This window comes from Alosa pseudoharengus, unplaced genomic scaffold (assembly GCF_046254945.1).
Source record: "Alosa pseudoharengus isolate Yale_2024_CS ecotype anadromous, Long Island Sound unplaced genomic scaffold, YU_APseudo_1.1 YU_APseudo_1.1_scf_1, whole genome shotgun sequence".
In the NCBI taxonomy this organism is placed as follows: Eukaryota; Metazoa; Chordata; class Actinopteri; order Clupeiformes; family Clupeidae; genus Alosa; species Alosa pseudoharengus.
This window is the reverse complement of record NW_027468564.1, coordinates 53,093,290-53,119,903: the sequence shown is the minus strand read 5'-3', so window position 1 is coordinate 53,119,903 and position 26,614 is coordinate 53,093,290. Positions and strand designations below refer to the sequence as shown.

The window sequence follows — 26,614 nt, the reverse complement described above, 5'->3', positions numbered from 1 at the left end:
GATGGGGTCAAAGACATAAAACACACTTTCACACTGTAACCGGTGTCCTCCGACCTTGTTTGAACCCTGAGGAACACAACAGGACAGAGTGACCCTATACAGTTTGACCCCTTGTTGACCCCTGTTAGAACCCTGATGAGACGCACGTCCCGAACCCACCTCTTGTCCCCGACTGCCCCGTACCTGTGGGAGGCCCAGTTGGGGTGCAGGAAGGGCGCGGGGATGTTGTTCTCCAGCTGGATGATGGTCAGCCGCAGCGTGGACACGGTCAGCGCCTTGGAGCCGTGCACCGAGCCGTTCCACTTGAAGTCGCCGGCGGGCGTCATGCAGAACTTGTGCGCCAGGTGGCGGCGCTTGTCGTGGTCCTCGCGGTGCTGGTGCTTGTTGAGGGCCAGCGTGTTGCCGCTGTACTGGTTGTGGTAGACGCGGTACTTGCCCTCCTGGCCCAGCTTGAAGAAGTGGCTCAGGGCGCCCTTGGACGCCAGCTCTCGGCCCGACGCCGCGCTGCCGCCGCGCGTGCTCACCCGGGCGAGGTCACCGCCGGGGGTCGCTAGCACGATCTGTAGGGGGGGAGGAGGGCGGGTGAGAATGGCCGACACAACACTGTGTAGCAACAGCAGCAGCAGCACACAACATGGACACTGTGAACACACAACAGCATCTCTAAGGAAGCCACCAGAGTGTTTCTCTCCTGACCATCACTCATGCACTGCACTGCAGGGCCACTCTAGTGACCACAGACATACCTTTGTTGTAAGCACAGTTGACTATACTGAACTGTGTGTGTGCATAAGACAGAAAGTCCTATGTGTGTGTCTATTTGGGTAATCTCCTCACCTCCTTGTTGCCCTGTGTGTGTGTGTGTGTGTGTGTGTGTGTGCGTGTGTGTGTGTTCCCCTCACCTCCTTGTAGCCCTGTGTGTGTGTGTGTGTGTGTGTGTTCCCCTCACCTCCTTGTAGCCCTGTGTGTGTGTGTGTGTGTGTGTGTGTGTGTGTGTGTGTGATCCCCTCACGTCCTTGAAGCCCTGTGTGTGTGTGTATATGTGTACGTGTATTAGTGTATGTGTGTGTGTGTGTGTGTGTGTGTGATCCCCTCACGTCCTTGTAGCCCTGTGTGTGTGTGTATATGTGTACGTGTATGTGTGTATGTATACGTGTGTGTGTGTGTGTGTGTGTGTGTGTGTGTGTGTGTGTGTGTGTGTATATATGTGTACGTGTGTGTGTGTGTGTGTGTGCGCATGTGATCCCCTCACCTCCTTGTAGCCCTGTGTGTGTGTGTATATGTGTGAGTGTGTGTGTGTGTGTGTGTGTGTGTGTGTGTGTGTGTGTGTGATCCCCTCACCTCCTTGCCGTCCTTGTAGCCCTTCTTGGTGTCGTGGTCGGCCGCGGCCGCCTGCTGGCTCTTCAGCTGGCTCAGCTTGCTTTCGGGGTTCCTCAGGCGCGTCACCATGCGCGTTGGGGGGCCCTTCACTGGTCCACCCGCCTCGCCGTTCGCCTTCTCCTTCCCGTCCGCTGCTGTCGGAAACACATACACAGGTGAGTGGCCATAGTTCCACTCGCACACACATTGAATGGACTTTAAGAACACCTGTGATTTGAGTCCCCATCCAAATAAATAAGAATACTGGTATCTACAACTCAAAAGGCCACACACACACACACACACACACACACACAGACACACACAGACACACACAGACACACACAGACAGACACAGACACACACAGACACACACAGACTCAATCAAACTCAAAAGGCCTGAATGCCTCAGAGAGTGGTGAAAGGCTCCAGTGGAAGACTTCGGTGCCAAATGGAGGGTACACAGAAATTCAGGTAAACAGAGGTTTCTTCATGTGGCTAAGAGTCTGTGAGGTTTGAGCGATTCAGCACACCCATCAAAACATTTTTTCCATGGGTGTAGTAGTAGTAGAACTATGTGGGTGAAATGGAGCGGTCAGCTGAGACCTCAGGTAGTAATCATCTAATATCAAAGCAGTTCTCCGTGTTATGCAGAGGACCAGACGGTTTGGGAAAGAAACCCCAAGTTGCTTATGGAATAATGTAATGGTGAGACTTAAGTGGGAAGTAGGGGAGTAAACAGCCCGCACGCGACTGTGTCTGTGTGTGTGTGTGTCTGTCTGTCTGTCTGTCTGTGTGTCTGTGTGTTTGTGTGTTTATGTGTGTGTGTGTGTGTGTGTGTGTGTGTGTGAGTGTGTGACTGACTGACTGACTGACTGACCTGTGGCGTCCTGGCCGGACTTGTCGGCCGCGTCACACTCCTCCTGGCTCCTGGGGCCTCCGGGGATGGAGAACTGGCTGCTGTTGCTGTTCTCGTCGGCCGTGTGGGGGGGCTGGCTGCTGGCCGGAGACCCCCCCTCGCCTGGCTGAGACCCAGGCTTGGACTCCGCAGCCTTGTCTGCAAGAGAGGGAGGGAAGGAGGGTGGGTGGGTGGGGTGGGTAATAGGGGACTGAGTCATATTTCTTACAACAAAACAGCTTTTTGCAAATCAAAAGATCACTCACACTAAAATTAAATGAAAAACAGTGAAATGTAATTTCTTTGTTTGGAAACACAAAAACAAAAACATAAGCAAAGAGCAACCAGATTTTTTTTTCGCACAAAGCCACACCAAGCGCAAAACAGTCTGCTCAAACGCTTACGAGAGACGGAAACATGCTGCCGGCCAGCAGACACAGTGGCACAGATGACGAAACACAACACTGGGCTGAAATGACCAGGGATAGGGGATGGACACCACTGTGACGCTGACAACAGCGGAGAGGCCAGCCATGAGAGTTATATGCTAGCCAACAGCGCCCTCTTGTGGCCGTCAACAGTCGACTTGCCGGGCAAAATTGGAGGGAAACTTCAACCCAGCTGATTGTGAACATGTGATTCCCACTTTTGACAATACACCGTAGGAGGAGACAGTAAATTCATATATTCCTAAAGGCCTTTACACTGAGCTGTTTGAAATAGAGGCAGGCAGAAATCTGGCCTCCAATTAGACATACAATGGGATCTTCTGAGCAATTCAATTTAATTCAATGCGGAAACGTAATCCTGCTAAAAGCGGCATACTTTTCTACGCCAGGGACACGTCGCTCTATGGCTCTCACGGACACCCACAGAACTGTTCTGCAGCAAAACATAGCGGTTCTACAGCACTGCCAACAGCCCGAGAGCTGAAGGTCACGTCCCTGGGTTCCTCCTCTGGGGAGAGGGAGCTTTCCGTCTGGCAGCGACCGCCGGCCTCACTTCAGATCCGGCTCCATTTCCCATTAAGGGTCGAGGAGGAGCACTGAGGGCTCTGGGCCTCGTCAGGACAATCCTCTCCCGGGAGGCGGCTTTGCCGCTGATGGAACCGTTACATAAGGCCTCACACCACACCAGTGCTGCTGTTTATCTCATTACACTTGTGTGCGCGTGCAGCAGGCATTGGCCAGCCATTCCCCATCAGAGAACACCGCCCGCTATATCCTAACACAAGTTCTACTTATTGTTTCTAGAGCAGCAGGCCTCACTTTTGGTTGTCTTATTTCTACAGCCATTTTATAACTCCACCACCAACTCACATTTAAATGAATGTGTCATGATACTCTATTATTAAAACACCCGCACTACACCATGGCTTACTCGTACATCACACTGACTTAACATAATTTGCCAAATGACTAATTCTAAATGTAAAGTAACATAATTTGCCAAATGACTAATTATAAATGTGAAGTATTCAACTCCCCTCACACGGGCCTCCTAACGGTCATTAACATGCCTCCACTCTTTACATAACTCCATTTAAGGAAAGGAGCTGAAGCAGCATCCCTGTACACGAGACATTCCTTGTTATGATCTTGTGTGTCTGCTAGAATGAAGCTCCATGTTTATATCCCCAATGAGATGCTGCGCTCTTTACTCCCTCTGGCCTCTACACACCCCTACTGAGGCTTACAGCCAAACAAAAACAAACAAACATAAACAAACAAACAAACAAACAAACAAGCGGAAAGCTGTGGGGTCAGACAGCCATACGGTAGTGGCTCAGTGGCGTGAAAGCTCCGGTCACAGCAAAGCGGAGTGTTTACACGGCAGGGGTTGCTTGGGGTTTGAGATGACGCAATCAGACAGAGCAAGCTTGAAGCTACCACTGGGTGCATCTCCCCACACAGCAGGCAAGACAGGGGGTGCTGTCCAGTTACGCTCGAAGGGCCATTAGCGAAAAGGCTCCTGAGAGAGAGAAGAGGATGGAAACTGAACAGAGGGAGCTTGCTGGGCCTTGGAGGGAAAGGAAGGGCCCAGAAAGAAACTGCAGGAAGCCATCAGCTGTTTACTACTGCTGCTGCTGCTGGAGATGCAAGGTGAGCAGAGGGGCACCAAAGCAACAGAACTCAACGAGAGAGAAGAATGGGAGGATGCATGGAGGGGGAGAGACAGAGAGAGAACGGTGAGCGGGGAGCCCAGCAAGGCAGGGAAGCTGGAGGAGGGGGAAACACCCACACACTGAGAGAATGGATGGATGGAGGGATGGAAGGACAGGTGGATGGAAGGGATGGAGGAGCCCTCGCATGCCTGAGGCCCACAGCAGCTGATCCAGAACCAGCTCAGCACCAGAGAGTCCAACACCAGGCAGGCTTGTGTGGGCTGGGAGATGCTGGCCCTGAGTCAGTTGTTGTTGTGCTTGGGCAAGTGCAGGCTCGTTTTTGCATGACAGATGGAGAGGGGGGGGGGGGCCCGTGAACAGGATTGTACCTGCTGGCTCTGGCACCTCCGCAGAGCTGTCAGGGCCCTCGTCCCCCATCTCCCCCGAGCCAGGGGGCCCGTCGGGAGCCTCTGCGGCAGGACTCGGAGCCCCGGTGGAGGGGAGGGACGGGTCCGCGGAGGGCGAGTCGGGGGGCTTCAGGGCCTCAGGGCTGCCACTGGCCTCCGGACCAGCAGAGGGCGACTCTGCTACACAGAGGAACATTTAAACCTCAAATCAGACGGAGGAAATCAGGGCTGACAGCTGTCAGTCTTACATCCAGCGCCTCCACTCACACATTCAATAGGACCAGCATTCTGAACAACGCATAGAACCTGGAAGGCATTGGACTGGAAGTTGTTAATGCATAGGAATTGAAGAGGGATTTCTTTACTACAAGAAATCAAGCTTCTTCCATACCTACCATTTGTATTTTAGGTCATGATACTGCTTCTGTCTTCACAAACTATACACACTATAAACAATACTAATAGCGTTAGATAAAGCAACAATCAGAAGGACAATACCCAATTGCGCTTATAGTATTAAGTGAAAGTTGAAAGACAAGCCTTTAGGATCACATTAAGTGATTTCAAATAAACAGGTATTTAAATTCTGCACATATCATGAAACATCCAAAGAAACATTACCCATGTAAACACCTAGAAGGACACAGTTTTGTAAGTAAAAGGGCAAATCCGACATTATGAGCAGTGTAATGCAACATTATGAGCAGTGTAATGCTACATTACCTGCTGGGGTGGCCTCCTCAGTGCCTGTGGGTCCTGAGGTAGACTTCTCGCCTTTTAGCGACTCGGGGGACTGCTCAGGTTTTTCGTCCTTCTTGTTCCTCTCTTCCTCCAAAGCGTTCCGTCGCTTCTCCTCCTCCTCCTGGCGGGCCTTGAGTCGGTCCAGAATCTCCTCTGAAGAAAGGATGAGAAAAGAAAAGAAAAAAAATGACAACCAGATGAGAGACACGTCCGTGTTAAAAGATGGTGCCATTAATTTTGAGTCGCACCCCAGGGACTGGATAAAGACATTCAGTGCACAATGATGGGAGGGGTGGGGGAGCAGAAACTCCAGAATGCTCAGATCTCACAAGCCTGGTCTTCACTGGTCATACACATGTTTGTGTTGGCATACATCAGGTCACACACACACAAACACACATGAACGCATGAACACCTTTCATAGCTTGCTCTCACCCGTCAGACACAAATCAAACATTTTCTATCCAAACCATGTTCTTGGAAAAAAAGACATATAGACACACACACACACACACTATCGTCAGTGTGTCAGAGGAAACCGGGGGAAATATTTCACAGTCGCAGATTTGGCACAAACCAATGCGCGCAGATATTCATAGTAACCTCACATTGCAATGTGAAAGTCCATTCAGAAGTTACCGCTATCCCCATTTAAACCCTTGAACGTGAAGTCATTCTGGAGCAAAACATGAAGTCCAGTACAGGTTTTCAAACAGTGTTAAGATCTGCGTGGTTAGTCTAATGTCAAATCACTTCTCATCAAACATGCATCCCATACACTGTGAACAGAGGCCTCTACTATGGACAATGTCCTGGTTAGGGAGATAAGCATGTTCCCTCCTAAGTAATGAGGCAAGTATTCAGCCCAGATAAAAGCTGAATGTAAGTACTGACAACGCACTTCCCACCATAAGAGTGTCCCTGTGTGCGTTGTCTTAGAAAGCCCCTCCTGTTTGTCTCTTTGGGGGGGGGGGGGATTCAGGTGCAGCCCCCCCATCTCTCCCTGCACCCGGTGCCCTCTGGACTCTCAGTAGGCAGCACAATGCGGCCACTTATGGGCAGCCTTGGCTTGAGGCGGACTTTACTTGGCACAGGCCAGTGGGAAGGGCAGGACAACCAGGGGACCTGGGACTGGGCCATAACATCCCTCGCCTTCTCTCCCTCTCTTTCTCCCTCCCTCCCTCTCTTTCTTTCTCCCTCCCTTCCTCTCTCTCTCTCTCTCCTTTTCTTCTCCTCTCCTGCTTCTGAAACTGTAATTCAGACCCAGGCTAACTGGTGCTCTGTAGACACTTTAGTTGGTCTCTGCAACACACTCTCACTCGGTCTGTCCCTCTCAGTTCTGACGTGTCGTCCACTCTGTGTTGCCAGTGCCTTTCTCCTCTCTCCTTGGCCCCTCATCAGCCCTTAAAGCTGCTTGGCCAAGCTGCTTGATCCTGCCCACAATGCCAACCAACTCATCCCCCACAACCACACAACCACACACACACACCTACAACCACATAAAAAATAAGGAGAAAAAAAACTCCACATATCTATAAAATAAGCCACCTGACATGACCCAGCCAACAGGAGGTGCACACATGCAGCAGTATAAGAGGGTCTGTGTGGCAGTGTGGAGGCAGATGGGGGAGGGGACACCAGGGCTGGTGGAGGTGGTGGTGGAGGTGGTGGTATGCCACTGTAGGGTGGGTGGGTGGGTGGGTTGGGAGCGGGGGAGGGGAAGTGGAGAGGTGGTTATCAGACCGAGGCAGGGAGGAGGGAAGGAAAGGCAGCCAAGTTAATGATAAGGCCAGTGCAAACAAAACAGGAGGGAGAGAAGACCCTGCCGAGCGGCAGATACGCACACATGAGAAATGACTCCCTCTCTCTCTCTCTCTCTCTCTCTCTCTCTCTCTCTCTCTCTCTCTCTCTCTCTCTCTCTCTCTCTCTCTCTCTGTGTGTGTGTGTGTGTCTGTATTCGTGTCAAGAATTGGCAAAACAATTGCCTTCACTATCTGCAGGAGGAGCACAATAGCCTGGCAGGTGGGCGGTAAGCAATCAGCCGACACCGAGAGCAAAATTGGAAGATGATGATGATTGGTCATCACATGGAGATTGTGACAAGAGACGGATACTAGCGGGAACGAACGGGACGACAGAAAAGGGAGTGTGTGTGTGTGAGAGACAGGAGAGAATGAGGCACAGAAAGACATGTACACACCACGAAGAGAGGGAGAAAAGGAAATAGAGAGATGAAGAGGGAGGGGGGAGAGAGAGAGAGAGAGAGAGAGAGAGAGAGAGAGAGAGAGAGAGAGAGAGAGAGAGAGAGAGAGACTACACCCAATACAAGGAATGTGTCTGTTAGATCATCCTATAATAGTACCAAGCATCACTGAGGAATCTAAGGAAGTGCGAAGCTCTGGAACAGATATGGCTCTCATTCTCTCGGGTGCAGGCTGTCAAAAGAATCCTCATGTCTTGATGCTCACAATGGCTGGCTTTGTGCTCTTCTCCTCTCCTCTCTGAAGTGGAGGTCTAGACTTGCTCTGCTCTACTCGTTCTGCTCAGCTTCTCACCTCTCCGACCCCAAGCACCAGAACAACAAGGAACTCGCCGTCTCCTCATTTATAAGGATGCTCAATTTCCCTCATCAAGGGTGTTAACTAAAGTCATCACCGGATGCGAGGTTCCCATTAGCCGCAACAGGCAGAAAATGTGTTCATAACACCAGGCAGTTCTGCCAAGGGTCATTTGAGACACTTAATAGGTTAGCTTAATGAAGCGGATAAAAACTAATGGCAAGCTGCAGTGTTGCCAATTGACAGGAGTGGGACAACAGATGCATCAGGAGAAATTAAGGGCTAAAAAAAGTTCAGCTGAACGTCACTCGAGAAATACACTGAGCCAGAGTGTCCTATCTGCTTTTTTTCCGTAAGTGTGTAATTCAAGACCAAGACACTCAACACCTCCAACATCATAAAACAACATAAACTCAGACCTACAGTAGTCTCCAGTTTTAGACGAAACTCTAGCTTGTCTACATTGTATTGATGTTACTGACACTGAGACACACAACACCTGAAACTCTACCTGAGATGTCTGGATTTGATTCTTGTTTGCAAGATGACAAGATGCAACACCAAAAAGCACATCCAATAGCTATAGTTTTGCTTGAAATGTCTTTTTTTCACCCATATTTAATTTCCTGTGCAGTGGTCACGTACTCTACTCTTTACACTCCACACATGGCAAGGACAGGCCCTTACCGTTGGCAGCGGTGAGGTAAGCCTTGTTGTTGGTGCGGGCCTTGTTGGTCAGGTCCTCCGTGATGTCCATGTGCGACTGGATCTCGGGGTGCATCTCCTCCAGCGCGGCGTACAGCTCGCTCTCCCAGTAGCTCTTGTCCAGGGTCTCCATCAGCTCGGCCAGCTGCACCCGCGTGCTGTAATACCAGATGGACTTGTTCTCGTGCTCGCCGTCCTCCTCGCTAGAGATCAGGGGGATCGGACGGAGGAGAGGGTTAGTGTTGGGGCTACCAGGAGAGACCAGGCCAAGGGATCAGGGGGATCGGACGGAGGAGAGGGTTAGTGTTGGGGCTACCAGGAGAGACCAGGCCAAGAGATCAGGGGGATCGGACGGAGGAGAGGGTTAGTGTTGGGGCTACCAGGAGAGACCAGGCCAAGGGCGGGCGAGCTTGCCTGTGAGGTCGGTCAGAGAAGCTGCAAAGTTTTTAGGCCAACCTAGGCTTGTTTGCACAGCTCATGTGTACACTATGCGTCACTTGAATTTCCCCTTGGGGATCAATAAACTATCTATCGATCGGATCTATCTACCTACATCAACCCATACTGGGCATCAAAAGTGATTAGAAGTATCTGGAGAACCACACAAACTTTGAATGGGATTTTATGTGCATTTCAGGAGTCATAAACGAGCACTTTGTAATTTGCCCTCCTCATACACCCCCCCACACCCATAGCTCTAACTTTTGAATATTTTACTTATATTATTTATAGTGGCACAGACTAATGGTTTCAACTTAATACTCATGGGAACACCAAAGGCCTGAACAAAATGATGTATTCTGGCGCTAATGTGCTCAAGTCCCAATAGGCCAAAGCACAGGACTATTCATGGATCCCCAGGGGCTCATTCCTCTGTCTGCACATGCACCCATCTCCACCACGCTTGGTTACAGCACCGCCTGCATTAGTGACTCATCTCCCAGAGTCCTTTGGGACTGAGCGAATGTCAGACGCAGGTGTGGCGTTTGGTGAGGCGTTTGGGGCCGCAGCCAAATACTGAGGGGAAGTTGATCTATAGGAGGAAGTTAGATCTGACCCGGAGGACACATAACCACATGTGTACGTCCACGTCTAAAAGTAGGGTTCAATTAGCCGTCTGGCTAGGCGGGATGTAACTTGATTTGACCTACTTAATGAGAGTGAAATGCTTGATGGCTAGGAAGAGTTGTCTTCCCCCCCCCCCACACGTGTCTGAAACATTACCGGGCGCTTGCCGCGACATCTGATGCCGTCTTAAGTGGAATTTGATCGAGCGCCGAGAAATCACTTTGCAACAATGGAGTTGAGATTTTCATTCTCGGACATGATGCAAATGCGGTTTCAGATAGCAAGTGATTTCGGTGACTGGTCTCACAGCTGGGGAGATACTGAAGAAATGGTGAACTGATGGCTTATTTTCACATTAAGTAGTGAGACATGCCAGTCTGAAGGTGACACTGGATTTATAAGCCAATAATGTTTAATAACGGTAACTCTGACTTAGTAGAATATGGATGTTTTTCGGAATGGGTTTCAGAGATTATTATAGTATGAAACCATTATGATTAATGCAGTCCATATAATCAGTACAGTTTTACATTGGACTATACAATATTTAGTACCAATTTGACTTTTCTATTACCATTACCACCTATGCTCATTTAATTCTCATACTTTGTCTTTTTTTGCCTTCCATTTTGATAACCACAACCTCATCAGTTTTCCTATATTTGCATTTGGTCATGCCAATGCCACTGAATGAACACCATTCAGTCCCTGTGTAAGGATCACAAATACATATTATAATGCATGTTGATGATTGAATCCTGGGAGTAACAACCGTATGAATCACTGATAGTGAATTCGTCACCCTGCGTCACAGACCACCATATGAATCACTGACAGTACAGTACAGACTACTCTCCTGGTGCTGCTACTTACACAACTACACGGCGGTTGAGGAACCAGTACTTCCTGCGGTGTCGGTCGTAACCGATGGGCTCCTGGCGGATGTAGGGCCGGCTCTTCTGCGCCTCGGTGACGCTGTCGCCGACGCCGGGCACCTGGTGCGCCACGCACACCTCGCACTGCCACTCGTCCTCGGGCACCTCCACCAGCGGCGGCTTGACGCACTCCAGGTGGTAGACGGCCGAGCAGGTCTCGCAGCAGAGCAGGTCGCCCAGCTTGTGGCACACGCGGCAGTGGTCGTCGTACGTCACCACGCCCTCGGACATGAGCTCCTCGCGCGCCAGGTTGGTGGTCAGGAACTGGTCCACCAGGAACTGGAGCACCTTGACCTTGGACTCGAGCGGCTCGAAGGGGTACTCCTCGCCCTCCTGCACGGGCAGCACGTGCTGGTACTCGGGGTCGCTCTCGCAGTAGGCGCGCACCACCTCGGGCCATGTCATGCCGTCGACGAAGTAGAGCGTGGAGTTGACGCTGTCCTTGAGGTCGGCGGGGCCGAACGTGGTGTTGGACGAGTCCTCCTCGCGCAGGATGGCCTTGAGCAGCGCGATGTGCGTCTCGGCGATCAGCGTGCACTGCTCCTGGCCCGCCAGCGCCGCGCTGAAGTCCTCGAAGCGGAACGGCGACAGGCGCAGCACCGTGCTGAAGTTGCGCAGCACCTCGTAGACGGCGGCCACGTTAAGCATCTGCTCGGGGGGGATCAGCAAGTCGTCCGACGACTTGGGGAGCTCCAACTGCGGGATCTCCTTCTCCTCGAAGATGGGTGATCGGGGCCGGCGAGCACGCGGCCTCCTCCTACCTGAAGAGGGGAGAAACAGGGCAGAAGAAACATTAACATCTGCTTGTGCACTGGACTCAAACATCTGTAAGAAAAGACACACAAGTGTAACACACTCAAGGCAATGCAAGGCAATGTATAAATATTTACCATCAACTGCCTTCAACTGTTTTGTGTTAAGCAATTTCCCAGACGCACACATGCTCAAAAGAACCATAAGTGGTTCCATTTTCATATGGCTGCTTAAGACCTCATCACAGGAGAGTTAGGCTTAGTCCAGCAACAAGTAAAAACATCAGATAACTATATGGAAATTTTGTAAGGCAATACTTTGCACTTGTAAGGCAATGTAAACTAGAAATTGAATGAATGCCACCATATGTCATTTTCCGATAGATTATTTACAGATTACACTGAATTCTGGACATTACCAACTGATACATCACTAAATAGGAAAGAGGACATAATCCTATTAATCTCTAGGCTCTTTAATAGCGCCACAGTTCTAGGCAGGCTACTTGGACGGCCAGCAACAATCTTCATATAACAACCCAATTACATGCTAAAACATCATTTCATTCCAGTACACTCAGTACACTGAGCAAACCACAACCTTTATTTAGTAAACTACGCTTTTACACAATTACACGAGAGATACCCTGTCTGGAGGACTAATCGAAAATGAAGACAAACATTCATTTCCAGTTCTTCATTAGTTCCACAAAGGCCGTTCAGTGTGCTGGCCCTGCCAGGTTAAAGTTTGGCCCATGGACACAAAGTGCACCCCGCTGAGCCAATGAATCGCTTGCCTCTCAATACAGGCTTTCACAGCAAGGGACACTTATTGGTCAGCGGCATAATCCACGATTAGGACATGTGCTGGAGACCCACAACATGTACCTACCGGGCGGCCTAGTCTCACATTCTGAGCGCGGAGGGTGAACCTGATCCTTATTGGAGTGAAATAGGTCACCCCGCTACTCGCGAGCCTTTTTAAAAACACGGTATTTGTCTATCTGCGCTCTATTACATAACCACTCAAGAAGAAAGGGGAGAAGCTAAACAAAACACCTTCAGATGCCATCCAGCTATGTTTTTTTCCCTGCTCACTGTAGGGAAAGCATTAAAAAGGCCTTACAGTCCTACTGGAATGACCAAACCAATCCAAGCACATCTGAGTGCTGAGTGTGTGTGTGTGTGTGTGTGTGTGTCTGTGTGTGTGTGTGGGTGTCTGTAGTCCTCTGTGACCCAGAAGAAATAAGGTTTCAGGCCTAGCACTACTGAGGAAACACTGAGGAGTTTGTGTATCTGAAACTGATGACTGCAGAAGCAGGTGATGGTTCACAAATAAACCCTTGGTGTCTCATCTGCTTCAATCAGTTTCCCTCTGACCGAAAATGAGTTTCGCTCTTTTCGGTAACAAGTAATAGGACCGTCACGGGACTGTTACTGGTAATCCCTAGATACAACTCTTACCACCTGAGAATTCATCTCAGCTTGCATAGCTAAAAGCTTGCTGCCTTTGTGAAAATCATGCTGTGAACTAAGCTGAATTTAAGTCAATGTCTTTATGTATGCAGATCCCTTTCGCTCGGGGTCCACAAATGTAAATAGGCTGAGCTGGCAGCTGGTGCTTTACCCATTCCACATGTGTTGGACAAACACTAGGATTTTGTTCCAAATAAAAAGATTAATGGTGCCCGATTAACCAGAAGAAAAAAAAAATCACACCTTCAGTATGAAGATAAAAACAGTAGCAGTCACTGGCTGGCTGAACTGTGAACATGAATGGCAAACAAGTCCCATCTCTTGGAAAGGTGAGTCTCATGTGAAGTGTTGGAGTACGCAAGCTCTCAGCCTTTGTTCTTCCCACATAGTGTATTTTCTGCGGCATGTCCTCTCTCTGAGTGCATGGGCTCTCCCTTTCTCCTGAACTACTGCTTGGTCAAACACTCATACCTGACATACAGGACTAGGGAACGAACATCCCAGCTCACATTTAAACATGATTGGCTCCTTCCAACACGGAATAAAATTGTACTATAACTATGTGGATACTGTTTTTAGACTTGATTTAGATTTAGTGTTATTTAGTATAATTTTTATTTTAGTATATTGTTTATCTTCTACTGTCCTTATTGCTTAGTTGTGTTTTTCGGCTGTGTGTGATGTCTGTATGCTATTGAGACCTTGAATTTCCCCTTGGGGATCAATAAAGTATCTATCTATCTACCTATCTATCTATATATCTATATATCTATCTATCTCAATGTTAAATTGAGAAATGGGGATAGAATTCACATTACATTACAAAATGTGATGCAGCTGGTGATTGCAGCAAAAATCCATTCTCAACAAGTGATCTGTATGGCCATTTGATAAAGGCACTAGAATGCAACATCAAAAAAAGAAAAGCTCAAATTCCTCCTGTCTTTGTTAGTAATGTTCAAACCTAATGCATCATTGCAGCAAAAAATAAACATCTGCCTCACGAAGTTAACTTTGTTAATAATAATAAAAAAATGTTTAAATGGACTAACGTAATCAAGGATGTGGGATAATGAATGCCTCACGCAACAGGTGGAACAGGAGCGCCATTTTCAAAACAAAGCCGTGCTGTCAATTGCCTTTTGCTAACTTGAGAGCCTTTCGTAGCATTAATTAAGTTGAGTAACCTTACAAAAATGACTGCAATTCATTACAATTATGCCCACTGTCAATCACGAGAGAGAGTGACTTGTTATTTGAAACTGGTCATCAAAATGAGAAACTGGACAGGGTAAGATAACTCTTTTACAAGTTAATGGAACTAACTTAATTCCATTCATCTTGTGGGTATATCCGCATCGTGGAGATGTACTCCAAATGCTGCTAGCTACGTTAGCACATTGTCGTTATATACCTATACACTCACAAGAACCCTTACAAAACTGCTGGAATTCTGACATATTTCACTGCAAATGGAAAAGGGGAAATATGCCCAGAGCATTTGAATGAATGGATGGCTAAAGTTGATCGGCTGAAAGCTACCATTAAGTGAATACTGCTATGTCTAAAAACAATTAGCGTTAACGTTACGTAATGTTATAATAACAGAAACCGCACCTGTGAAATGTCTACTAATAAATTATACAAAAACGTGTGCTTTTTGGATGTGAATGATGATCTACTATTTGTAAACAATCGACGACACGATGGTAGAAGTGCGCGATACATCACCGGATCTCAATAAACAAAGAGGCCTGTTTCTGCGAGCAAGCTCCATTTTGAACAATGCAGCTTAACTTACTTCGTACCATGTACACTTGTGTATAACAGTTAAGTAAGTTTTATTAACACTCCTGGGTGTATGCATCACTCCCACACTTCCATGACTTAATTAAGCATTAAGCTAGTTAGCTAGCTAGTTAGCTAGCAGCAACGTACCTGGAGTGCTGCCGTATGTACTATGACTCCTAAAACTGCTCTCCGTGCAGTAACTAGCATCATCTTCGTCTGGTATTTCCTCCTGATAATCGGAGCCATCATCAAAGGCCCTTTCGTCGTCCGACAGAGGGTTTCCCCGCAAATACTCATCATCGTCCGATCTCAAACTCACGGCATCCTCCTCATCACTCTCATGGTCATCGTACACAATCTTGCTGGCTGGCCGTCTCCCTCTACCTCCGCGGCCACCTCTCGAGCCTCTGCCTCTTCCTCTACCCCGCGATGTAGCTCCAAATTTTCTTCGGCCCCTCGAAGAATGATAATTTCCTCTTCTTGCAGGCATTCCTTCTATATCTGGTGTTCCTCGACCTCTTCCACGCATTCCCCGCCTGGGTCTCAAACCGCGGACTGGCGCGGGGGATGGCTCCCCCATCAGTGCCTGTTTGGGCGGCCTGCCTCTTCTCCCTCTCATTATAGCAAGCTAGCTTAGATAATGTATTATTTCTATTTTCAGTTTTCGCACGCTTCCAGCCCACGCAATTGAGACAAAACAGGTCGCTTTCAAACGTCTAACTTGCTTTGATTAGTCTGCACGAGTCCCGTAAATCCCCGGTCTAAATTAACGGGAAAATGCTCAAACCGAATGGCCGGCGTCCCGCTCCGGGTCGCCTACAGTCGCCATTTTTCTTCCTCTCTCTCCCTGTACTGAAAACACTCAGCAGGCCCTCTATGGAGGTCACGTGACGTACTCTACAATAGATGCGAATACCATGTTAGTTCACAAAATTAGAAAGCATAGTAGACACGATACGGTTTATTTACGTTCATTTGGCAGTCAGAGTTCAGTTATCACGTATCCATCGATTGATTACACTGGCGCGAGCTTAAAAATATCAAAGCGCACGTCTAAGTATGCATGTGCTTGGGATCGTTTCAAAGACGATGCAAGCCAGGGAAAAGGCTGAAAATATTTACGTTCACAGTTCAAGTTGAACATAGGTCACAGATTTTGGTGCAGAATGAATAGGAGTAAAGTGTTGGCCCACATGGTAACTACATTTAGTGTTCGAAGATAATATGGTGGTTATGCAATGCACAGATGTTGCTGTAACCTATACTAAATTATTCAATCTGCGTAAAATTGCCATGCTCGTTATGTCTTATTTGAATCTTAAAATTGGTGTCTGTTTTGTAAAAAAAAAATTAAAGTAGTTAATTTGATCTGACACTGATATCAACATTAGCCTTAGTTTGTTCTTGTCGGCCAATACCTGAAGAACTTATCTTCGGTTTTGTGTGCAGATTTTCAATAGGCAGCATTACTATTGTGAAAAATAAATTGGCAGGTGAAGTGGGTGTAGCCTACATGCCAATCAGTTATTACTGAAGTTCTTGATATATGCCATTTGTAATTTTGTGCGCACATAATAAACTTAACGTTACTAGGCTAATGTTTCGTGTTCAAAATCACAAAAATCTAGAATTTAAAAAAATCAGTACAGAGAATCGAACATCGAGTTGTCGTGGCCGAGTGGTTAAGGCGATGGACTAGAAATCCATTGGGGTCTCCCCGCGCAGGTTCGAATCCTGCCGACAACGAATGCTTTTTCGGAAAACAGAGCATAATACACGCGCTAAGTGAAGTTTCAACAGAAAAAAAGTGTAAACATCGCTGTTGGCTTCACAATGTAACCGTACCGTGTAATACATAATTGTATCTACTAACAGTGTATTATAGCCTACAGTTCCACAAGAGTAATCGATAAGCGACTTGATGGCCTTACGCAGGCAATTTCACCACTGCCACAGAAACTTAACCACCTAGCGAACATACACAAATGGAGCATAGCATTCGTTCACAAATGCGGATCTATATTCAGTCAACACTTTATGTTATTTGCTTGTCAACAATGCAAAGGCTTATAGCTAGGCCTACTGGTGCAAGCAGTTTCACAACTGTTATGAAGGACGAGCTCTTGATGACACACGGTACCAATAGAAGTGCATGGTCATGTCTACTTTCAGACTAGTGTTTCGAGCAGCACACAGGTACTTCTCAGCATTATGTTGTGGGTCTTCAACACAAGCAATTGATAAGGCCTATCAAACAGTGACGTAAGATAACTCTGATCCAATGCCAACAATGGTTCGCAGTAATCACATTACCTCTGCTCCGTTTTCACTCCTCTGCTTTTCTTTTTTTATTAATTCACCACCAGATACTTTTGGTATTTCGATATTATAGCCCCATTATTATTAGGTCACTGCGTTAATCCTATGATGTTCAGGGTCAATGAATCAAAGTCTGAGGAGTGGGGGAGGGGTGCGCCTATTTTAGTAGGACTAGTTATATTGTTGTGGGCAACTGTGTACGTGCCCCCCCCCCAAACATTATTAAAATAGTATTATATCAAATAAATAGTAAAATATATAAACTTTCCCCCCGTCTCTCATTTAGTGAGTCCCTAGCATTGGCCTTTGCGCTACATGCCAAACACATCATAATCCATTCATATGAAAATTCCATTATATTCGTTATAAACCACATAAAGAAAACCAAAAAGGCATCTGAATTACACACAACACTCATGTATGTGACATTCTCTGTAAGATACAATTGGAACAATGCAAACATAAGACATGTAATGATCAAACACTGGTTTCAAATCTGGTTGCACAATTACTCTTCTACAAAAATAAAGGGCACTGAGTCACTTATTCTGCTTGTATGACAATGTTAAAAACTATCTTACTAACAAAATAAGTCACCCCAAAACACATTGGCTTAAAAAGCAAATATACTCTTTGGAATGTGGTATACACAATAATGTTTTAATTTGCAATTATTTTTTTCTATTTCCAATTCATGCTGTCGGCCTATGCTATATAAATAACATATAGCAATGTTGCAATGTCAACAGATTTGGCAAACACAAACATTGTGTCATTTATTGAAAATGTGTCATTCATGGTGGAGGAGCACAGGTATATTTGTTTAAAAGAGTCTATACAATTGGTTTAAAACAACTCAATCACTTCAATAGAGTATTGGCCGTTGTCCTTTGACTGCTTGACTTTCTTCAGTGCATGAAGGCTGCCCTCGATTTTCCCCAGATCAGTAAATAACTTCATCTAAAAGAGAAGAGCAGGGAAAACAAAAGCAGAGTTAGCTCAGCATTGTCCTTCCAGTCAATTCCTTCCACAGTAGATGTGTCCAAAATAGTATTTCAGTATACCTCCCATATACAATCCCGCAGTTCATGTCAGTGCTACATTGAGCACAAGTGTAACGTTACCATACCTTATTTTAGAATGTGCACGACCAACACACCAGAATACTGCAGGATACATCTAGCAACCATCTTCTGCATGCAGATGACTAGTTTGTGTTCAGTGTATGTATGTGTGTATACAGTATATAGTGTATTCAATGTGTGTGTGTGTTGTACCACCTTAATTTACCTTAGCAGACATAGGTAAATGAAGTGGTTAAGTGCATACACAGTTAAGATAAGGGCTTCTAGATATTCAGTATTCTGTTCCTTTTCTGAGGTCTCCACACATAACATGTGAAGTGTGTGGAACATAATCAAAAGAGGATGATATTTACTATATCACGCCTAGGAAAGGAAACTGCCACAGATACAGCTCCTATGAAAACGTGGGTTGTGTTCAGTAAATTTATAGTTTAAGAACGCTCACCTGTGCCTTCACAAATCCGTGAAGGCCTGATAGCAACTCTTTCGCCTCTGGAGCCATAACTAAGACTGTGAAATGGGCATCCACAAGCAGGCAAACCCAGTCTATGATCTAGAGTTATGAAGAGCACAGGGGGAAGACACAGGTGTTAACGGTTATGGCGCCTTTTCAGATGGGATGTCATTATGAATCTGAGGGAGGTGGAGAAACCATCCATCGCACCAACCTGTGTCATTGTTGGTGACCTCAACGCAGGAACCTGTGTGTTGATGTCTTGGTAGTACTTAACATACAAAAACTGTAAGTACTGGAGATAGAGCTGGGAAGAAAACAAAAACAATATTTGAGGTGCTATACAGGTATATTTGAGATACATAAGAACATTGTGGAAAAAAACATTTAGTGATTTCAAGAACCACTTAAAAGATTGCACCGATAAAAGTCTCCCATTCCAAAAGCTTAACAATACTTACAATAGCACAATGCATAAGCATTTGATTATTATTATTACAAAAAGGGTCCGTTGTGACTGTTGATAGATACTTACTATGACGTGTGGTGTGGTGAGTTCTTTGAGATGAGGCAACAGGAAGCTCTCGCTGTATGGAGTCTGTAGGATTTCATTTCTGAGAAGTTGCTGTCAAGGACAAAATTCAAACAAGTACCAGCTCCTCAAATGTGGTTACTATAGCTACATATTCTGTAAAGTTTTCAGGGAGAGAGAAAGAGGAAGTACGAAAGAAAGAAAGAAAGAAAGAAAGAAAGAAAGAAAGAGAGAGAGAGAGCAAGAGAGAGAGAGAAATACAATTCATGAGAGAATCTCACCCAGTTCACAAAGCTCCCTGAAGCTCCCTGTTTCGTACCAGTTTGAATTATATTTCATTCTATACAGACTACATGCAAATGTACCCATTTGATGTAAGAAGATCACCAGGGCCTACAAGTAAGCTTCTGCAGCCAAGGATACAGTAACACAGCTCTGTGGAGGCCAATAGGGCGCGTCATGTCCAGAGGCATGGGGATGGGCAGCTTCGGTTTCTGGTGAGGCGTTGGCTGGGCCTCACAGCTGCTCTCCTCCTGTGATGCCGTCGTGCTGAAGCCGTTCTGCCGGGTACCTTTCCCCTCGTCCTCCTCGTCCTCCGGCGCCGTCGCCGCACTGAGGCCCTCCATGAACGCTACACTGTCCGTCTCCAGGGCAACCGTTTCCAGCTCACTGTTTGGGGTGCTGAGGCAATAGGAAGTCAGTAAGGGTTACTGGATTGAAGCTTTGGCTTAGGGGAAGGTGCCCAGTGTAATGCCTGACAAAAGTCAGGGAATCAAATTCAAACTGAAGCTGGAACATGGTGGGGAAGTCAACAATGACTTGTTTTCACCTAAAGTGGATGTACCAAAACCTGCTGACTACTCTGACACTTAGGTTGGTTTCCTGTATGTAGATTAAGCCTAGTCCTATTTTTTTTTCTGTGGATAAAAAATGGCTTAATACATGTAAGGGAATTTGGAAATTGACACAAATATCCTCCCACGAAAAATAAAAATGTCAGTGATTGTGATGGACCTTCTTTCAGCAAGGGACGGACATTTACCTGAGGAAGACATTGAGGCAGGCACAGGTGAGGGCCTCCGGGATGTCTGGGAAGGCCTGTAGACAGAACTGACACAGGGCAAAGTCCTTCTTCTCCAGAGCCAGCTTCAGGAGGTTGGGACACACACTAGAAACACAAACGCATGTTGAGGGGTAGCTTTCTCATCGGAATGGAACGCCACTTTAAACAGGGCATTCCTCACTAAGTTAGGCCCTGTATTAGAAATACAAACACAGAATGTAATAGTACCTCCCATTTTATTTTAGGGACAATGGTGAACCAAACATGCTTCCAACAACATTTCACTCAATTCATTATTTCAGAGACGGTCTTTCATGTTTGCAAATGGTGCCATTGCTGATCGCAATGTAATTAACCACCCTCAAACACTATAAACTTTAAACCAACAACAACTACCGAACCACCAACAAATGGCAAAGCAGTTTTGACGTGAGCGTTGGTGGCTTAGTGGCTGTTGGTTTCCAAATCCCCTCCAGCCCCCATGTGCTCACCTGTGGGAGAGACACTGCGTGTGCACCAGCTGCACCAGCACCTTGTGTGGGTAGTAGGAGGGCTCGGCCAGGCTGCGGGCCACCAGAGCGGACGCCAAGCTCCCCACGGCCAGCTGGAGACCCGGCAGGTCCGACTTGGAGATGAAGGAGGCCACTGCCTTCTGGACGTCCTCCTCGGAGCCAGTCTGGAGAAGGACAACAGCCACGTTAGGGGAGCCACTGGTGACCCAGGGGTAAATAAAATGGCAATCAGGTGATCGGGCAGCATGAACATGCATAGGGCTGTCCTTTGAGTTTTTATAGAGAATTTATTATAGAGAATAAAGTAAAGTAACCATATCATTGTAAAGAACAAGTATTGTATTAATACACAGTTAATCAGAGTACTATTCAGAGGTTGTGGGGAATAAGCAGCACATTGCTTTAGATTAGAGGCTGTTACCTTGATTTGGTCAATTAACTGGTCAACGCTTACATTGGAGGCTCCGTGGCTTTTGCGTGTTAACTTCTGTGGAGAGGAAATGAAAACAAAAACACAACAACCTCAGGGCCAGCAAAACAGCTCTAATGCTTCAACAAATCATGTCTCAGTTTAAACCATCAGAAGGTCCAGAACCAACAAGTTTTAACACAAAGCACAAAAGTGGTCGGATGTGTAGTGGACCTCATGGCATATACTGAAATCACAGGGCAGCAGACCACCACCCTCTTACAATAACGATGAGGGAAGGAGAGCTTTTGCAAGATATTGCAGGTCTACACCTTGCCCTTGCCCTGGATTGCATAGAGAGATAGCCCTTTTCCACCAGCAGGGAGCGTGTTACATTCCAGTTCGCATACCAAACTTTGAGCCATTCTTTGAGCAATTTTTACCAGCAATAAATTAGTTTGGAACCTGAAAAGTTGGTTCCTAGCTTGAACCAAAAGAGAGCTGTTTTTTCCAGTGAAGCTCAGTTGGCGTGTGTCATTCTACAGGTTGGAGAGAAAGGTAATCAAGCACATCTGCCATCTTGTGCTCCATTTGCTTCCAATATGCAATGACCTCCACTGATGGCTGATGATGATGTCTTGTTTACAATGACTCTGCTCAACACGAGCGGAATCACAGACTCGTACAGGCTAGTACAGATGGCAAACTTCAAAGAATCCAGAATGGAACCGGTTCAAGCAGCCATTCCGTGGGAAAAAGGGCTGTGAGAAGAGCAGATGAGAAGGCTCTTACATTCCTCCGCGTCTCCATCCCAGCAGCAGATGCGTCCTCGTGAGTCTCTGCCCCCCACGACGGTAAAGGGACGGGAGGAGCCATCTCTGGACACACGACAGAGTGACACAAGGACACAAATACACAACTCAGAGTTACATAAAAAAAAAGTCCTCTAGCTGAGTGAAACACACTTTGAGTTTGTTGATGTATGAGCCTTTATCGGCTCCCTATTGCACTTAGTGGTTCTCATCTGTAGCAGCATCCTCAGTGATATTGTATCAGCATCAGTGATATTGATATTAGTCCAGAGGCGCCCTCTAGTGTTTTCATTATGTATGGTAGGTTTACTTGGTTTAAACTAGAACTATGTACATACTTTTCTTTTTTATATACTTAGTTTATTAATTCACATGGATTTCTGGAAATTCCTGGTTGGAAACCCTAACCATAACATTTGCAACAAAGACAACTAGGGGAAAGAATGAGTCACACAGGGCAGGACTAGAGGAACACACTTCTACTGGCACTGGTCGATTAGTCATTTCCGTCTCCCAATTTATTTACTTTAACATCCTATTTTAGCAAATTCACTCAGACACATTGTAGTGAGATTGGTATTTTAAGAAACTTATGTTTATAAATGCAACCCCTCTTCCCCCGTCTTCGCTTGCTGTTGATATCAGCCATAAAAAGGCATATTGGCCAACACCTACTAACAACTCATGTTTAGCCATTATATTATATTATGTATATTATATTATGTATATATATATTATAACAAATGTGTGAGGGACTGTTTGCATGGAGGGAAGTGCTAGATAGAAGCTTACCGCAGCCTCCAGACTGTTTGAGCTTCCCCAGAGCAGCGGCCAAGGAGGATTTCTGACACTCAAAGGGGATTACAGACAAAGCCTTTCCATGAGGAACGTACAGCTTCCTGTGGTAGCACCACAACTACAAACAAACAAACAAACAAACATTATATTTTTGCTTTTGCTGATCTTTATAAGGGGCCAAAACAAATGTTAAAATTTTCAAGAACGTTTCTCCTGACTGACCTGTCCATATATTCTTCCGGCCATTTCCTTCCCAGCTTGCAGAGTCTGAAAATTGGTGTTCCAAATACAAAGGTAATCTGGAGTGGACAAAAGAGAGACACCTCACATGAGCACCAGGGCCAACCAAAGGCCCCGTGGTCATAATCTCAGTTCAGGGCACCTCCGTATAGACCAGGTGATCTGGAACAGAGCGCTCTGCAGGACGGGTTTACCTTTCCCTGCCCCGGCCGACGGATGTGGGACGCCCACCACCGCCACGTGGGCCGCGTCCAGGGACACGGCGGAGGCCGACGCCAGCGCGCCGCCCCCCAGGGGCAGCCGCAGGAGCAGGGTCCTGGGCAGGGGTAGCGCCTCGGCCCGAACGCCCCCGGGCAATCTCATGGGCACCGTGCTCTCGTACACACAGCCGTCCGGGTCTGCAGGCGAGAACAGGGCAGAAGGATGAGGGGGTGTGTTTAGATACAGTCCACAGGGTTCGGCACAGAGAGCGCAATTCTGAATACTAGCAAGAACAGAACTGGAAAACATTTTTCAGGACCATTAGCTTGGTGAATGTACAGAACATCCAGTTTATCTGTGACTCTTATCAATGTATACTGATACTACAGGTCTGATAGAGCAGATAGGGTATCGCGCCAACAACTCAAGGCCTGGTGGGTTGGTCTGATGACTAAAAACGTTTTGCACATGACCGGGTAGCACTTTACACTTTATTCTTTGATGGAATAAACTTTCTGTATCTTTGCATCGGCAATTACTGGTGTGCAAGCTCTCTTTTGGATTGTGGTACTGCTACTAAAAAATTAAAAAAAAGACAATTCCCAGGTACAATAACTGACTAGACACAAAAATGTAAACATCCTCAAAAGAGGAGCATGTCTTAGCTAATGTAACAGCCAATAGAATGAATGTCCCCAAAACAAAGCACTCTTAACTGCTTTAGATTACCAACGCTGTCTATCAAGTAACTAAAACCTATGCTCAGTTTACAATGACACCAGACATGCTGTTGTGTGTGGTGACATAGACTGAGGATGTGTCGGTTGCTGTGGTGACTTACATAGACTGAGGATGTGTCGGTTGCCGTGGTGACTTATATAGACTGAGGATGTGTAGGTTGCTGTGGTGACTTACATAGACTGAGGATGTGTAGGTTGCCATGGTGACTTATATAGACTGAGGATGTGTAGGTTGCCGTGGTGACTTACATAGACTGAGGATGTGTAGGTTACCGTGGTGACTTATATAGACTGAGGATGTGTAGGTTGCCGTGGTGACTTACATAGACTGAGGATGTGTAGGTTGCCACTGCGGGCTGAGGCAGAGAAACTGAGAGGAGCAGAGCCCGTGCTCTCCAGGCGATATGCTGCTCTTGTCACATCCCCAAGACTCTGCACATGCAGAAAGTGCTCCCCTTTCTGAAGCAACATATGGAACATTCCATTAAGTACAGGAGGAAAACATACACACACACATGCACTAATTGTGAAAAGGAATGTACTACAAAAAGAGTAGTGAGGGGTTTAGTCTTACCTGTTCTGTGATGAAGAGAACCCATTGTTGTTTGCCTGATGTGATTAAGTTACTCCACCTAAGGGATAACATTGATGACAATATAAAATAGATTGCAAGTCTCTCTTCAACAATATCAAATATCCTCTATGTGACTTGAAACAGAAAATAATGTTCTCGTTCATACATGGACTAGGAAAATACCTAAAGTCAAGCAGCAAGTCTCTCCCAATCCTACATGACTCACACCAGAGATGCAATGGCTCCTAATCTGGACAGTTAGAAATCTGTGACCTAAATGCCTGGCAGTGCCGTATCGGCATGCCTACCTGATGACCTCGTCATCTGAGATGACGTTCTCCACGTCCTGCTGGGGCTCGGCCAACAGCATGTCCAGGAAGCGAGTGGCCCCTCTGTGGAAGAGGATCACTGGCTCTTGGCCGGGGGCCGAGTGGATCCTCCACACATCAGCGGACACCTACAGCACAAGGGCAAACTAGGTCAGGTGACAAAAACACAACAGAGCGAGACAGGAGGAGAGAGAATGGGCAGAACTCAAGAAAACACTCAGTGGCCAGGCAAATAAGAGAATACATTACAAAGCATTGCCAGTGAAATCAGAATTAGAAATACCAACACATTAGTAAGGTAGAAAAGTAATGAAAACGTTATGGTCTTTTTAGGCGTCTTCAAAAAGTTTAAAAACTGAGTCAGTACATATGATATATCAAGATCATACTTACAGTAGCTTTGAAAGCCTTGTCAATATTGATGTCATCATCTTTCCAAACTCTTATAACCTAAGGAAAGAAAGTTATACCATAACGTTGCATTTCACTTTTACAAAAGACAAAACCGCTAAGATATGAATATCAGAATAGAAGAAGGCCATCTTTGTTGTTTACCTTATCATCTGTCACCACCACGTACTCTCCTGTTTTGGAGTTGTAAACGGCTGGGCAAGTTATTCTCTGTCCTTGTTTCATTGTCCAGCTACCCAAGGGCTTCTGGTCAGAGACCTGTCAGAGCAAACAAATCCTGTCCTGAGATACCAAACATGAACTGCATCTGCGTTCGTAGACGGGGAAGGACGTTGTTTTCCTTTTCAAGAGGCTACATCATGTACATCTAGGTAGGTAGCTTAGCATCTGTTATGAACATACTTTCTACGAATGCGATGTGTACGAAAGTGATATGAAGTTAACAGAGTGGCAAGTGACGTCTCGTCTAAAACTGCTTGAGCACATTGCTTTCATTTTACGTGCAAAACGAATCGAAAGAGTAATTCAGTTTAGCATGGGGGTGTCACGGTGGGCTCGTAAGCAAGCATGGCACCAGACAATCGTTGAATGATCACCTTCACCTTACCTTATATAACGTAACAGATCTTTTCGAGTCCGTAATAACGACATGATCATCATCCCTATCCAACTCTATACCCTGTATTCCCGATTCTGTGTTGTTTTGCTCTACACTCAGAGCGCAAAGCGTGGCACCCTCAAAGAGCGCTGCCATCTTTTCGATCGCAGAACTCGTTTATGCTTAGAAGTCGCGAGAACACATTGGCTGACCACCGAGTATATTTTCAAGAAGGGTAATTAAAAAAAACAATGCTGCCACACAGTGGCGTGGAAGAGATAGTAGATATTTGCAAAATAATTTGGATAAATAAAATCCTATTCATGTAGGCCTACATATACATTTTATAGAGGCTCTATGCTTTTATCACTTAGACACCAATCATTTGGAACCAATCATTTATAGACTGCTTCCTCCTCTCTAAACTGCTTCTGGAGCAGAATTAATCTTCACTGGCTGTTAAAGTTTATAGGCCACAGTTATCACAATAAACTATTTTATTTCTTAGTCTGAAAATGTGAATTTAATTGGACAAAAACACCCTCATTTGCATCAAAGATCATATGTTGGGTTTTTTTTGTGTGTGTGTGTCCACCCTAGACTAGATACCGAAAAAATGATTGATAGAGAACCTTAATATAATTTCTATAGAGGCTATGCTTTTATCACTTAGACCCATCATTTAGACTGCTTCCTCCTCTCTAAACTGCTTCTGGAGCAGAATTAATCTCCACTGCTGTTAA

General features: G+C 46.2%; 2 protein-coding genes and 1 non-coding gene across 17 annotated transcripts in view; 1 reads left to right on the top strand and 2 right to left on the bottom strand.

Annotated features, from left to right (window-relative positions):
- The window catches only part of LOC143132858 (nucleosome-remodeling factor subunit BPTF-like), a 43,572-nt gene extending 27,950 nt beyond the window's left edge, over window positions 1-15,622 (bottom strand). For 8 of the 15 annotated variants that reach the window (XM_076292685.1, XM_076292705.1, XM_076292742.1 and 5 more), the window contains exons 1-8: window positions 14,942-15,622; window positions 10,714-11,536; window positions 8,755-8,975; window positions 5,492-5,662; window positions 4,751-4,948; window positions 2,240-2,416; window positions 1,342-1,514; window positions 160-560 (exon numbers count right to left, since the gene is read on the bottom strand). In XM_076292685.1, the coding sequence (XP_076148800.1) occupies window positions 160-560; window positions 1,342-1,514; window positions 2,240-2,416; window positions 4,751-4,948; window positions 5,492-5,662; window positions 8,755-8,975; window positions 10,714-11,536; window positions 14,942-15,413 (2,636 nt within the window). In that variant the 5' untranslated portion in view covers window positions 15,414-15,622. The remainder of the gene's footprint in view (window positions 1-159; window positions 561-1,341; window positions 1,515-2,239; window positions 2,417-4,750; window positions 4,949-5,491; window positions 5,663-8,754; window positions 8,976-10,713; window positions 11,537-14,941) is intronic. The other 7 variants (XM_076292717.1, XM_076292757.1, XM_076292773.1 and 4 more) reach the window with 3 other exon arrangements.
- Window positions 15,623-16,458: 836 nt separating this feature from the next.
- trnas-aga (transfer RNA serine (anticodon AGA)) lies at window positions 16,459-16,540 on the top strand. The gene has a single exon. It is a non-coding gene; the product is annotated as a tRNA-Ser (tRNA).
- A 910-nt stretch (window positions 16,541-17,450) lies between these two features.
- On the bottom strand, window positions 17,451-26,033 carry nol11 (nucleolar protein 11). Its single transcript, XM_076292813.1, has 18 exons — window positions 25,881-26,033; window positions 25,418-25,531; window positions 25,256-25,312; window positions 24,842-24,990; window positions 24,534-24,591; window positions 24,283-24,418; window positions 23,213-23,416; window positions 23,001-23,077; window positions 22,773-22,896; window positions 21,961-22,046; window positions 21,181-21,246; window positions 20,739-20,923; window positions 20,227-20,352; window positions 19,608-19,865; window positions 19,188-19,266; window positions 18,867-18,959; window positions 18,644-18,751; window positions 17,451-18,073 (listed from the first exon to the last, which is right to left on the bottom strand). The coding sequence occupies exons 1-18, from the start codon at window positions 26,025-26,027 to the stop codon at window positions 17,960-17,962; spliced, it is 2,181 nt and encodes a 726-aa protein (XP_076148928.1). The 5' UTR covers window positions 26,028-26,033; the 3' UTR covers window positions 17,451-17,959.
- Between the last annotated feature and the right edge of the window lie 581 nt (window positions 26,034-26,614).